The sequence below is a fragment of the Acomys minous genome (assembly GCF_964271855.1).
Source record: "Acomys minous genome assembly, chromosome: 6".
NCBI classification, from domain to species: Eukaryota; Metazoa; Chordata; class Mammalia; order Rodentia; family Muridae; genus Acomys; species Acomys minous.
Window position 1 is genome coordinate 78,515,796 of NC_140487.1, and position 14,681 is coordinate 78,530,476.

The 14,681-nt window shown below is 37.9% G+C and overlaps 1 protein-coding gene across 3 annotated transcripts in view; it reads left to right on the top strand.

Annotated features, from left to right (window-relative positions):
• Positions 1-14,681, top strand: part of EFCAB7 (EF-hand calcium binding domain 7) — a 62,347-nt gene that overhangs the window by 13,581 nt on the left and 34,085 nt on the right. For all 3 annotated transcript variants that reach the window (XM_084786830.1, XM_084786828.1, XM_084786829.1), the window contains exon 7: positions 4,697-4,838. In XM_084786830.1, coding sequence (XP_084642956.1) covers positions 4,697-4,838 — 142 coding nt within the window. The remainder of the gene's footprint in view (positions 1-4,696; positions 4,839-14,681) is intronic.

The window sequence follows — 14,681 nt, forward strand, 5'->3', positions numbered from 1 at the left end:
AGTGAAAGCAAAGGGCTGCCTGTACGAGTGTGACATGGGCTCTCTTGGTTAGTAATGATGAAGATGACACGCTCCCATGCTGTCATCTGCTTACAAACTCTTGCTCACCTAGATCACTGATAACGTAGAATTGTATGTGAGGACAGAGTTCACCAGAGGGACCCAGGAAAAATCTAACTTAACTGATATGTTTGTTTTAATCACTATTTTCTATTTTAAGATTTGTAGTTTGTGTCTTTAGTATTTTCTTGTTTCTTATGAATGGAATAAGTAAAATCTGTGGCTCACAAGGGAAGTAACAGTTGTTGGCGGTTACAGAAATGTACTTGAATTGGTAGAATCTAGCGCCACCTCATGCCCATTCTAAGAATTATAAGCTGTGTTATTTGTCAAAAAATATATATCACACATGGACATTGTATTGTTCTAAAAACATTTTAAAATTCAGTGTACTTCTATTTTTTTTTAAAGAAAACTCAAACTTTCAATCTGTTTCAAGTTGATTTATTTGAACAATCCAGACAATTTTTCAGTTTTTTTGTTATTGTTGTTTATTTGTTTTACTTTCAATTCATAACATGTTAATATGTTAGTCTGGATCCACGACCAATAAAATAGAATAAAAATACAACCCAAACCATCCTCCCCCAAAAAAACCCCCGAAAAAACAAAAACCCTTTCTGTGATTGAAAGTCCTGTTTTAAATAAAGTTTCAAGTTGAATAAGCTTTATGTGTTCAATAAGTTAGGTAGATCTTAAGAAACCAACGTTTTCCTTTTAAATGATATTGCTCCAAGATTTCCTAGTAATGTTCCTTACTGTGAAGAGCATGTGATTCCTCACTGATGTCTGTTTGGTGTCAGTCACGTGGCATTTCCCTTGCTTTGGAATAACCATTCCCTGCCTTTTCCAGTAATAATATTACACAGTCTTTCACAGAAACTTACACATTCTTTTCTATTGTAGCATTTTTTTCCCAAAACTGGAACTTGGGGAAGATCTCTGATAAAAACGTTAACCTTCTCAGTTAGATTTTTAAGTTCATCTATCAGGCCACAGCACTGTCCCCAGAAGAACCTTCTGCCATGGTGACAACTGTGTGTAGTTCCCAAATGGCACAAAGCATATTAACTACTAATATACTAAACAAAGTGCGTTTGAAAAATAAGGTCCTTCAGGTGGGAGAAGGCTCAACAGGTGAAAGTTTGACAACTTGAGTTCAGTCCCCAGATCCCACGGTGGACGGAGGGCGCCAACCCCAACAATGAGGAGAGTTGCTACGTACATGATTATGATGCAGATATAAGAAATGGTGCTTGCTGCCAAAATCTTCACTCTTTAAATGGAAAAAAGCTAAACACTTACATTCATTCTAGCCCTTAAGTGTATGAGTAATTGAAATTCATGGTAGTTTTTTGTTGGTGGTAGTGTCTTTTATTTTTGAGAGTCTTGCTATGTTGCTTTGGCTGGCCTGGAACTTTATTTTTCAAAATGGTCTCAAAGTTGCTATCATCCTCTTTCTTTTGCCCCTAAAATGTTGGGATTATAGGCAATGCCACTAGGCCCAGTAGCTAAGATAGAGCAGAACCCAGAACAGACCAGAGAGAAAGGCTTCTGCAGTCATTGGGAACTGTGGCATCATGCTTGCCATGTTGTTTTTCAGCCTTTTTTTAATCTAACAAAAAAGATGTCCTCAATTGCCTTTAGACCCTGGCATCCTTGATGTAAATATCCAAAGTTTAAAATTCTCCAAACCCCTCCAAATTGCTAACACTAGCATGCCACAAATACAAAGTCCCACACCTGTCTTCATGTGATGGGTGTACCCCAACTTTACGCATGTGCTACATACTTAGGCTATGTGTAAAGTATGCTAAGAAACAGTACCTGTCGTGTTTAGGCTTGGGTCTCATTCTAAAGACATCATGGTATGAAAAGCAGATATTCCAAAACCTGAAGAAGAAAAAAAGCAAAATCTAAAACACTTCTGGTTGCCAAAATTTTAGGTAGAGATGCTCCACCTAGATTTTGTAACTTTGTATTGCCCTTTACCACTCTCAATGGGTAAATTTAAAATAAGAAGCATCCAATGAAATCAAATCTGCTAATGTGGTAATGAAAACTGATTGAAAGGAAAACATTTCATGTCAACACCATAATTCCAACTTTCTGAAAGGATAATTTAACTAAATACTGTGTTGTGTTTCCTTCTTGTCATGTCATCCCAAGTCATGTTGACTATGTTAAGGACAATTTGTCCTGAGCCCTGCATCTGTTGCAAGTCTCTTATGTGTTCCAATTGGAGAGATTTACAGGGAAGCTAAATGACAGTGGATGTGCATGCTCAAGCCCAAGTGTGAACTTCATGGTACTAAAACTAATAAATGATATTACTCTACATTGTCCCATAAGGTTATTGAAATATCACATGCAATAACTTGCTTCTGCATCTTGGTGATATACTTAAAAATACTTACTTCAAGCTGAGCATGGTGGTACATGCCTGTAATCCCAGCACTCGGGGAGACAAAAGCAGGTGGATTTATTGTGAGTTTGAGGCCAGCAGGGTCTGCAAAGTGAGCCCAGGACAGCCAACAGTACACAGAGAAGCCCTGTCTCTGAAAACAAAACAAAACAAAACAATTCAATACATTGAGGCCTCATTAATTTTTCAAGATTAAAAATACCGATATCTTCTATGTCCTAATGATATGACCATGGATATAATTAATGACTGATGAAAACTTGAACTTTAATTCAATATGATAAAATCTTGAAAGTCAGTTTAAAAAGGCATCCATAAAAAATGATAGACAGGCACGGTGGTCTATGTCTCAAGAGGCTGAGGCAGGAGTTTCTCTGTGAGTTCGAGGCCAGCCTTGCCTATAAAGTGGGTTCAGGACAGCCAAGGCCACACAGATAAACCCTGTCTCAAAAAACATAATGTAGAAAAATAAAAACATTAGATAAAGAGTATCATTTTAGACCTGCTTGTGGGAAGCTGAGCCAGGCAGATGTCTGTGAGTTCAAGGCATCCTGCTCTGCACAGGGCTTTCTAGGTCAGCTGGAGCTAAAAAGAAAGTGAGCAATAATTCTTGATGTAAATAAGTCTTAGTGTTGCTTTTTCATAGTACGTAGTATAGCATGATATTATTACTCTAGGACTAATGTGTATCTTTCGAATAATAAACAGTCCTCAAAGTTAGTATCTAAATATCCTTATAGGGAAATAGTCAGAATTTTCTAATAAAGTCACTTCAGTCCTCGTTCATACTCTAGTTTTGGAGCTTGTTAGGAACAGTACAGAAATACGTCTTCTGTTATGGCAGGCAAGTTCACGAATGACAAAATGAAAGGCGTTTTCCGCGCATCTGTGGTAGTGACAAGTTCTGGTAACTTCAGTAAACAGTCCTTTACTACTTGTGCGATGTGCTGGCTTCAAATTCCACTTTACTTCTGTCATGGTAAGGGATTGGCTAGCTCCCCTCCTCCCCTTTCTTAAAAAAACTGTTTAGGCAAGGTTGCACACCCAGACAGGTCTCAGCCTTCCAGTGATTCTGTTTCAGCCTCAGGTGGTGCAATCAGAAGGGACACTGCCAGGCCCAGTTTCTCAGTGTGCTTATAGTAGCTATGAAGGTTTTATTTATGAACTTTTATTTCTGCTTACCAAAATTGAAATGACTATTTAGGTTATTCTGGAATTAATCTTTAAATATAGAATCTTGCTAATTTTCCTTTTTTTGTTTTAGTTTTAGTTTAGTTTAGTTTCTTCATCTTTATTATACTCCTAACACTGATGTCACCTGGATTGCGACAGCTGTATGTTTTATTTTCCATCAGTACTTTCATGGACTTAAAAAAAATTGTCTTCCATGATATACTTTCCTAACTTTTTATTCTCTAAATAATATTGATCAGGCTGGAGAGGTGGTTCAGCAGTTAAAAGTACACACTGCTCTTGCAGAAGACCCAGGTTTAGTCCCTGGCACTCCTGTCAGGCCACTCACAACTGCCATCAAATCCAGCTCCAGTGTATCTGTCTCCCTCTTCTTGTTTCACAGGGACTGTGCTAGTTGGCAAAACTCACCCCCCCACCCCATAATTTTAAGAAAAAATTAAAACTTTTTAAAAATAGAAAATGATAATTGTTTGTTGTCACCCACTCGGTTTATATCAATGCCTTCGATCAATCAGACAACTATTTACTGAGCAACTTCAGTGTGCTAGGCACTACTTTTGGAACTGGGATTATAGCAATTTCAAATGTATAGTTTTCTTTTTTAACCTAACCATGATATTGCACGCCTGCACATGCACATGCGCGCACATACACACACACACACACACACACACACACACACACACTCATGCATGCGCACACACACACACTCATGCATGCGCACACACACACACACACACACACACACACACACTCATGCACGCGCACACACACACACACACACACACACACACGCAAGCACTCATGAGCATGCACACACACACATGCGCGCGCATACACACAGCCTGACAATTATGATTGATATTGTTTCCTGTCTGTACTTTATCTCCTATGGTTGTACACTCTCAGAGGGCAATAGCTATATTTGACATTTCTGCCGGATCATCCCTCTGTTTCTTCTCATTAGTATGCATGCTGAAATAGTTAATTGTTTGAAAATATTTCTCTTTATTTCAGGACTGGCAGTGTGCACAATCAAAAGGCTGCTTCTTTTTAGAAGAAGATGGTGAAGTTGTTAGTCATCAGTACAAGATGCACATACCTCAAAGATCCATGCTTCATCTAACAATTAAGCCATTAAAGCTGGGTCAAGTTGAAGGCAAGTTCAAATTTTCTATTTGTTGGCTGGTTGGTTGGGTCTCACTGTGTAGCTCTGGCTGTTCTGGAACTCACTATTGTAGACCAGGCAGGCCTTGAAGTTAAAGAGGTCTGCCTGGGAGTAAAGGCATATGTCACTATGCTCAGCTATTTTTACTTTTAAGTACCAACTTATATCCTCCCAAATAGTACTTTGTATTTTCTAGTTAAGAAAGTATTCTGCCAAAGAAATGTATGGTTGTATTTATTTTAAAAATGCTTAAGTTGTGTTTTTTCTTCATATATGATGTTTAATTACATAAATACCTTTTGATGGAAGTATACTATACATTGAATAATCCTCTTTTCCTTCCCATTTCTCCATAGTCCCTCTTGTTATCATAAGCAGTTTGTATGTCTGTATGCCACAGGTACATATAGGTTCTTATGTATCTATATAAAATCTAGGAAACTGTGTTGGGAAGATGGCTCAACAGGTAAAGGCTCTTAACACACAGGCCTGATGATTTGCATTCCAGGTAAATTTCCACCAAGTTAAGGTGGAAAGAGAGAACTGACTCCATAGATTGCATGTGACCTCTACACATGATCTATGCCATGTGATTCCCCCCTCCAAATCTTTTTTCTCTCAAATAGATGCAAACTAATATATTTTTATTAAAATCTTAGAACTGCAATTGAGAGAAAAGAGATGATAAATCACTATGATTATCTCTAGTTATATTTATCTTCCTACACACATCATAACCTTGCTCTTTACAGCTAAAATATTTCTGCCTGTATGTTTGCATGTGTGTTTATACCACATATATCTGTTCCTGTCATTAAGTAGTTATATGCTGCTGCTCATAGAGTTTGATGTATAAATATCACTATAATTAGTTGAATTGGAGCCCTTTGGGTAAATTGTCATTGGGTGAAATGATAGGTTGAGTTTGTGATTTTCAAGAAACATCCGTATTTGTGGAGTAGCTTAAAGAGTATTGGTATTAGCTCTTCTTTGAAGGTCTGATAGAGCTAATACCAATACTCTTCAATCTACTCCACAAAATAGAAATGAATGAAACATTATCAAACTCCTTCCTATGAGGCCACAGTCACCTTGATACTTAAACCTCACAAAGACCTAACAGAGAAAGAGAATTTCAGACCAATTTCTCGTATGAACATTGATGCAAAAATACTCAATAAAATACTTGCAAATCAAATCCCCAAATACATCAAAGATATCATTCACCATGACCAAGTAAGCTTCATTCCAGGCATGCAGGGATGGTTCAATATATGGAAATCCATCAGTGTAATCTACCATATAAACAAACTGAAAGAAAAACCCCACATGATCATCTCCTTATATGCAGAAAAAGCATTTGACAAAATTCAACACCCATTCATTTTAAAGTTTTGGAGAGATCAGAGATACAAGGCACATACCTAAACATAATAAAGACTGTATACAGCAAGCCAATAGCCAACATCAAATTAAATGGAGAGAAACTCAAGGAAATCCCTCTAAAATCAGGGACCAGACAAGGCTACCCACTTTCTCCATATCTCTTCAATATAGTTCTTGAAGTTCTAGCCCGAGCAATAAGACAACAAAAGGAGACCAATGGGATCCAAATGGGAAAGGAAGAAGTCAAATTATCCCTATTTGCAGATGATATGATAGTGTGCATAAGTGACCCTAAAATTCCACCAGAGAACTCCTATAGCTCATAAATACCTTTAGCAAAATGGCTGGATACAAAATTAACTCAAAAGAGTCAGTAGCCTTGCTGTATACAAATGACAATTGTGCTGAGAAAGAAATTAGGGAAATAACACACTTCATGATAGCCACAAGCAATATAAAGTATCTAGGAATAACTCTAACCAATCAAGTGAAAGACTTGTTTGAAAAAAACCTCAAATCTCTGAAGAAATAGACTGAAGGTGACATCAGAAGATGGAAAGATCTCCCTTGTTCATGGATTGGGAGAATTAACATAGTAAAAATGGCCATCTTACCAAAAGCAATTTACAGATTCAATGCAATCTCTATCAAAATAACTACACACTTTTTAAAAGACACTGAAAGATCAATTCTCAACTTCATATGGAAAACCAGAAAACCCAAAATAGGTAAAAACAATCCTGTACAATAAAAGATAGTCCAGAGGAATCTCCAAACCTGATCTCAAGCTAACTATAGAGCAACAGTAATTAAAACAGCATGGTACTGGCATAGAAATAGGCTAGTTGACCAATGGAATCGAATTGAAGAGCCAAAAATAAATCCACACACATATGGACACTTATTTTTGTTTTTGTTTTTGTTTTTTACAAAGAAGCCAAATCCATTCAATGGAAAAAGGTTAGCATCTTCAACAAATAGTGCTGGTCTAACTGGATGTCTACATGTAGAAAGATGCAAGTAGATCCATATTTATCACCGTGCACAAAACTTAAGTCCAAGTGGATTAAAGACCTCAACATGAACCCAGAGACACTAAATCTGTTAGAAGAAAAAGTGGGGAAGAGCTGGAACTCATTAGCACAGGAGACAACTTCCTGAACAGAACTCCCAACCATCCAGGCTCTAAGGTCAACAACTAATAAATGGGACCTCATGAGGTTGAGGAACATCTGTAAGGCAGAAGACCCTGTTGACAGAACAAAATGACAGCCTACTGACTGGGAAAAGATCTTCACCAACCCTACATCTGACATAGGTCTAATATCCAAAACATATAAAGAACTCAAGAAATTAAACACCACCAAACCAAATAACCCAATTGAGAAATGGGGCTCCAAACTAAACAGAGAATTCTCAACAGAGGAATATTGAATGGTGGAGAAATATCTAAAGAAATGCTCAATGTCCTTAGTCATCAGAGAAATGCAAATCAAAACAACTCTAAGAGTCCACCTTAAACCCATCAGAATGGCTAAAAGCAAAAACTCATGTAACAACACATGCTGGCGAGGATGTGGAGAAAGAGGAACATTCCTTCATTGCTGGTAGGAGTGCAAACTTGTACAACCACTTTGGAAATCAATCTGGTACTTTCTCAGAAAACTGGAAATAGGGTTACCTCAAGACCCAGATATTCCACTCCTTGGAATATATACCCAAAAGATGCCCCACCGCACAACAAGGACATGTGCTCAACCATCTTCATAGCGGCCTTATTTGTAATAGCCAGAACCTGAAAACAACCTAGAATGTCCCTCAGTCGAAAAGTGGATAAAGAAACTGTGGTACATTTACACTATGGAATACTACTCAGCTATTAAAAATAAGGAAATTCTGAAATTTGTTGGCAAATGGATGGAACTAGAGATGATCATCCTGAATGAGCTAACCCAGACCCAGAAAGATACACATGGCTTATACTCACTTATAATTGGACACTAGCCCAACAGAGATGTCCGCTGAAAATCTACACTTGGCCTGAGATTGGGATAGATAGTGGTACTTCCTTTTGGGACACTAGGTGAGAGAGGTAAGGAAGAATGGGGAAATAGAAGGATCCAGAGGGTCCTTGAAACCTACAGGAAGACCATGAAGGCTGGTGGATCTGGACCCAGCTCAAAATACTCTACCAACAAAAGACAATGCATGCAGTGAACCTAGAATCCCTACTCAGATCTAGCCAATGGACACCACATTCTCCACAATTGTGTGGAGAGCAGGGACTGCCTTGGACATGAACTCTGGTGCCCCCTATTTGACCACTTCCCCTTGTTGGGAGATCTGGTGACAGGAAGAATAAGCGGGCTACCAGGAAGAGACCTAATAGGCTGTGATCTTATAGTGTGAGATAAGGTCCTCTTCTGTCACAGACCTAGGGGAGGGGAATAGGATGAAAGAGGGAAGGAGAGGGAACAGGAAGATACAAGTGAGGGGATAACAATTGGGATGTAATCTGAATAAATTACTTAAATAAAAATAAAAAAAGAGAAACATCCATATTGATTTCTATGGTGTTTGTCCTGGCTTACGTCTCCCAAAGCAGTTTATAAGGATTCCATTTTGCCTGCATTCTTGTTGGAAGTGTTCTTTTTGCTCAGGATTCTTTTGGCTGGCCAGGGTGTCTTATGCTTCCAGATGAATTTTAAGATTGTGTTGTTTGTTTTGTGAAGAATGGCACTGGATGTCCAGAGGGCATTACCGTGAGTTTGTAGATGTTATTGGTAAGATGCCCACTTCATAGTAGTGATTCTTCCAGTCAGGGACCATGGGAGGTTTCCCTCTTTCAATGTCGTCTTCACCTTCATTTGTTTAAAAGTTATAAAGATGTTTTTGTTTATTTGTAAGTTTTTAAATAATAAAGTTCATTGTAGAGGTCTTTTGCCTCCTTGGTCAGGTGTATTATAAGGGTTTGTTGTTCTGAGGCAATTGTGAACTGGTTATTTTCTTGATTGTTCTCTCAGTATGTTTGTTACTGGTGTTGAAGATGACTACCGGTTTTTGTATGTTTGTCTACTGCTACTTTGCTGATAGTGTTTACCAAATCTAGTTTTCTAGTGGAGTCTTTATGGTCTCTTATGTGTAAAATCTTATCTACAAATAAGAATTCTTTTATTTATTTTATTTTTAAATTTTAAACATGGTTATTAAAAATATCATGAAAAATCTCAGATCTGAAGACTATACAACTCTGTAAATCTCTTTACAGTTAGAATAGCCATTTGGTTCTTCCTAGCACCTAACACTTGGCCTTTCCTTTTCCCTTTTCTCCATGTTGTACTGCATCTACAACTACATTTGCCAATATCTATGTAACTGTTTATAATATATGAGATATTATTGCCTAGATTCTCCATATGAGGGAGATATACAGATTTTTTTTCCTTTCTGAGATAGTGTGGCCTTACTTAATAGTATACAGTCTAAGTCTATCTACTTTGCTGCAAGTTTTGTGATTATATTTCTCTTTAGAGAAGAGTAGTTTTACACACACACACACACACACACACACACACACACGCACACGCGCGCGCACACACACACACACACACACACACACACACACACACACACACATTTTTCATTATCCATTTATCAGTTGGTGGACTTCTAGGTTGATTCCAGTTCTTTGCAATAGTGAGTAAAGCAGCTAGGAACATGGGGTATGGAAATCTCTGGGTATATGTCCACATTGTTTTTAATTATCTGTATTACCTGTATTATTTGTAGGCCCGGCTAGTGATCAATTAAGACACAGACACTTGTTATATTTTAAAATAGCCATAGTTAACCTGGGCCAGGGCAGATATCAATCCTCTAAACTACCTCCCATAGTGGGGCAGACATGGGATCCCTGCCGCAATCCCATGCCATCTGTTTCCAATAATCTCTATCAAGCTACCTCCCATCTATAATCCCATATACTTGGGAATGTTCTTCATCTGGACCGGATTCTCTATCCATGGCGGCCATGTGCTTCTCCTCCAGCTAACCCATGGTGGCCTTCTTCTCTTCACTTCAGGTCTCTCTCCTTTGTCCTCGTGGCGGACTTTCTTCTTCCCAGAATCCTTTCCTCTCTAAGTCCCACCTATCTCCTGCCCTGCCCAAGTGGAGTGGCTTTTTATTAAGCAAAAGGTGGGTCAGACAGCAAGCAGTAATTAGTATCAAAATACATCAGATTATACCCCAACATCTCCCCTTTTCTGTTTAAATAAAAAGGCCTTTTTAAATATACAGTAACTACAATTATGAAAATCACAAAAACCAATAGGTAAGACTTACATGCATTATTTTTAATCAAAATGTATTTGGCACCTTTATAGAAAATATTATCTATTCTATCTTGGTAAATCTAAAGTTTTGAACCTAAATCAACATCTATTAAAGCTCAAATCTATCAACCTAAAGGTATCTATCTAGACTTAAAAGTATCTTTTTAATTCTTAAACAACTAAGCTTAATTTTAAAATTAACTATCTGGTCTTCAACCCCATCAGAGACTTGAGAAGGAATAAATTTAACTATCCGAGTAAACAGGAAGTGCAGGTTAGCAGCTTCCAAAATGAAAAAATATGATTTTGTACAGGGTAAAAGATAAGAGTCTAACTTTATTGTTCTGCAGGTGGAAGGACGTTTTGAGAGCAAATTGTCAAAGAGACTACTTTTTTCCCAATGTATGGTTTTATTTCCTTTGTCAAAAATCAAATGGGCATAGCTTTGCTGTTTTGCTTCTAGGGGCTCTATTCCATTCCACTGATCGATTTTCAGGCCAGCACCAGGATGTCTATATGGCTGAAGTTCTGTAATGCAATTTGAGGCTGACTGTTGTAGGCCTCCGTTGGTGTTCTTACTCTTTACAACTCATTTGGCTATTCATGGTCCTTTATGATTTTATGTGAATTCTTGTATTGCTTGTTCAAAACTTATGAAATTTTGAGAGGTGTTAAATTAAATCTGTAAGGTAATTTTGATAGTATAGTCATTTTGACAATAGTTATTCTGCTGGTCTGGGAGCTTAGAGTGTCTTCCCGGTCTCTAGTGTCTTTGACCTCCCCGTCTACTGAGGTTTTCGTTGTAGAGAACTTTCTCATCTTTGGTTAGTTAGATCTATTCCTAAATACTTAATTCTTTGAAATTATTTTGAATGGAATATTTTCTAATTTCTTTCTCTGAGAGTACATCATTGATATAAATGAAGACTTACTTTTTTTTTTCCAAAAAACAATTTTATAGTCTGTAATTTTGCTGTTAAGTGTTTATCAGGTCCAAGAATTTTCTAGTAGACTCAATAGGCTCTTTTAAGTAAATGATCATGTCATCTGCAAATATGTATAGTAGAACAGAAGAAATGAGCACTTTGACTGTTTTTCCTATTTGTGTTGCAGGCATTTTTCTTTTATTGCTCTAGTTAAGACTTCAAGTAGTATATTGAGCAAGAGTAAAGAAAATGGTAGTTATACTTCAAGAAAGCACTAGTTTAGACAGCTACTGTGTTATCATTTTGCAAAGCAAGTGAATGAATATACATTTAAAGCATGTTTTTTGTTTATTTGTCTGTTTCCCCAAGGCAGAGTTTCTCTGTGTAGCCTTGGAGGTCCTGGACTTGCTTTGTATACTAGGCTGGCCTTGAACTCACAGCGACCCACCTGCATCTGCCTCCCTGAGTGCTGGTAAAGCATGTTTTATTAAAAACAAAATTATTTGCTATTTGGATTCTTCATGACATAGAAGCAACTTTTTATTTGCTTTTTTTTTTTTTTTTTGAGACAGGGTCTCATTATGTAGCCCTGGCTGTTCTGGAACTCACTATGCAGACTAAGATAGCCCTGAACTCAGAGATCTGCCTGCCTCTGCCATCCAAGTGCTTGGATTAAAGGCCTGTGCCACCATGCCAGACCTTTCATTTGCTAGTTAATTGTAGCCTTTTCTATTTATAAACCTTAAAATTAATAGTTTCTAACAGAAATTCTATAGCAGCATAGTTTGCAATATGAAACTGAAAGTGTTTTAACATCTTCAGTGTGCATATCTATACCTGAGAAGGCCTCTATTAATAATCTTCTCATTCACAGTATTTTTGTATATATTTAATAATTCTGTACTGTTTGAAATGACCACTTTTTTGTGTGTGACACTGAGAATTGAATCCTGACCCTCATACATGCTAGCCAATTGTTCTACTGCAAGCTATATTCCCAGCTATTTTGTCATTTTAATCAGTAAGAATTGCCTATGGAGATCCCTTTAGATATCTTTAAAATAATGAGTGTTCCAAATCATACATCGATCTATAGATATAAACATCTTGCCTGCAGATTCTCTTGTGCCTCTAAAGTAGATAATTTAGAGGTTCTATTTCATATATTGCAGGATAGCTACAGTGTTTGGTAGTTGACTAAATCCCCCACCTCATTTTGTTTGAATTGGTTTTGGGTTTTGAAACAGAGTCACACTCAGTGATCTTCCTATTTAGCCCCTCAAGGAGTAGACCAGCACCACACTGGGCTCAGCAGTCAAAATTTATTTAGTTATGCCCACATGACTTTGAGTGTCAGACACCTGAAAAGTGCAGAGAGCATTGTGAGCTGTCATGTGGGTCTGGGAACAGAACTGGGGTCTTCTGCAGGCAGCAGGTGCTTTTTTAACCGCTGAGCCAGCTCAGTCCTTGATATTTTTAAGCAATAATGACAACATCAGTTAAAGAGTGAATTGCATGGCTATGCGGGTCCTGTGTTATTTTTTATTCTTATGAAAAGAATTCCTTTGTTAATTTATTCATCAAATATTTATTGAGATTTGTATGTATTAGGCCTCAATTCAAGTGCTTAAAAGGCCAAAGTACCTACTCTCAAGGATTTAGGTTTTAGTGGAGGAAACAATAAAAAAGTAAAGAGTAAAGGAACTGGCATAGTATGACACACTCCTAGTCTCAGCACTGGGGATGCTGAGGCTGGAGCATGAGTTTCAGGCCATCCTGGGGTGCATATGTCTAAAAAGGGGAGGGATAATGGCAGTACACGCCTCTAATCCCACTAGTCAGGAGCCTGAAGCTAGAGGAGCGCCCCAAGCTCGAAGCCGTTCTAGTCCACGTAGTGAGTTTCAAGCCACCAGGCCTCTTTCCCCTTCCTCTCTCTCTCCCTGTCCCTCTCTCTTTCTCTGTATATACACACTTATGTATTCATACATAGATAATAAATAAAAGAGGAAAAATGAAGATAAAATGAAAAACATGAAGAAAGACTGGGTTCTGAGAAATGTAGACTGCCGTTAAATTGGAGCCAATCGAGTATATGACTCATTACAAAGGTGACATATGGCCAGAGAGTTTTTAGGAAGGTATCTCAGTTATCAACTGCTATAAATCAAAATACTCCAAAATTTAGTGCCTTAAAACAATTAAGAGTTTATCCATTCATGAGTTCTTGGAATGCTAAATGCATCTTTTAGGCTGAGCCAGCCAGGCCTTCTGTCAAGCAGACAACTTGAATGCTTCATATGATCTTTCATCCTCCAGTAAGCCAGCATGCACTTTCTTATATTGGAACAGGAATCTGAGAGAGAGAAAAAAAGCAGTCATACAAAACATTTTCTTAAGAGTGGAGGTCTCAGAACTGACACGGTGTTATTTCTGTTACACTCTGTTATTCCTAAGTCACAAAGTCCAAATCAATAAGACCTCAAAATAAACTTCATCTCTTGATGGAGAAGCTGTCTAATTGCATTGAGAGGCCTGTGAATGCAGAGAGGGCAGCCATTTTTGCTGCCCTTTTGTAGGAGGCAAGGGAGTAAGCATATTACTGCGGAAGGATAAATGAAGAGCAGTGGAAGTGGCAGAGCATTCCAGATTAAGTGCCAAGTAATGGACTCTGGTGCAGAGTGTGATGGCGCAGATGGAGATGTTGGGTAGAGAGAGATGGCCTAGTAGTTAAAAGGACCAGGATCTCTTGCAGAGGACCAGGGTTCAGTTGCCAGCATCCAAATGGCTTACAACCGTCTGTAAGTTCCGTTCCAGGGATCCAACACCCTCTTCTGGCCTTCAGAGGCTCCTGCACACATGTGGTACATATAAACTCATGCAGGCAGACACACATAATAAAATAAATCAGTCTTAGAACGGAAGCTAGCCTGTTTGGAAGGAGTAAACAAGAAGTTGGTAGGGGACGAATACAGGTCATAAGGAACAAGAATATAAACTGAAAGATTTCCCCTATAATGAGAACTTTACTAAGAGAGATGAAATTTGGGAAGTGAAAGGTTTTGTTTTTTGTTTGTATGTTTTTATGGTTAGAGTTTTTTCAAGCAGTTTGAATACATATCTGAGTTTTGTTGTTGATTCTGTTGTGACTGGTTCAATGTTTCTTATTTATCCTCTTTGGGGTTCTCAGAGGG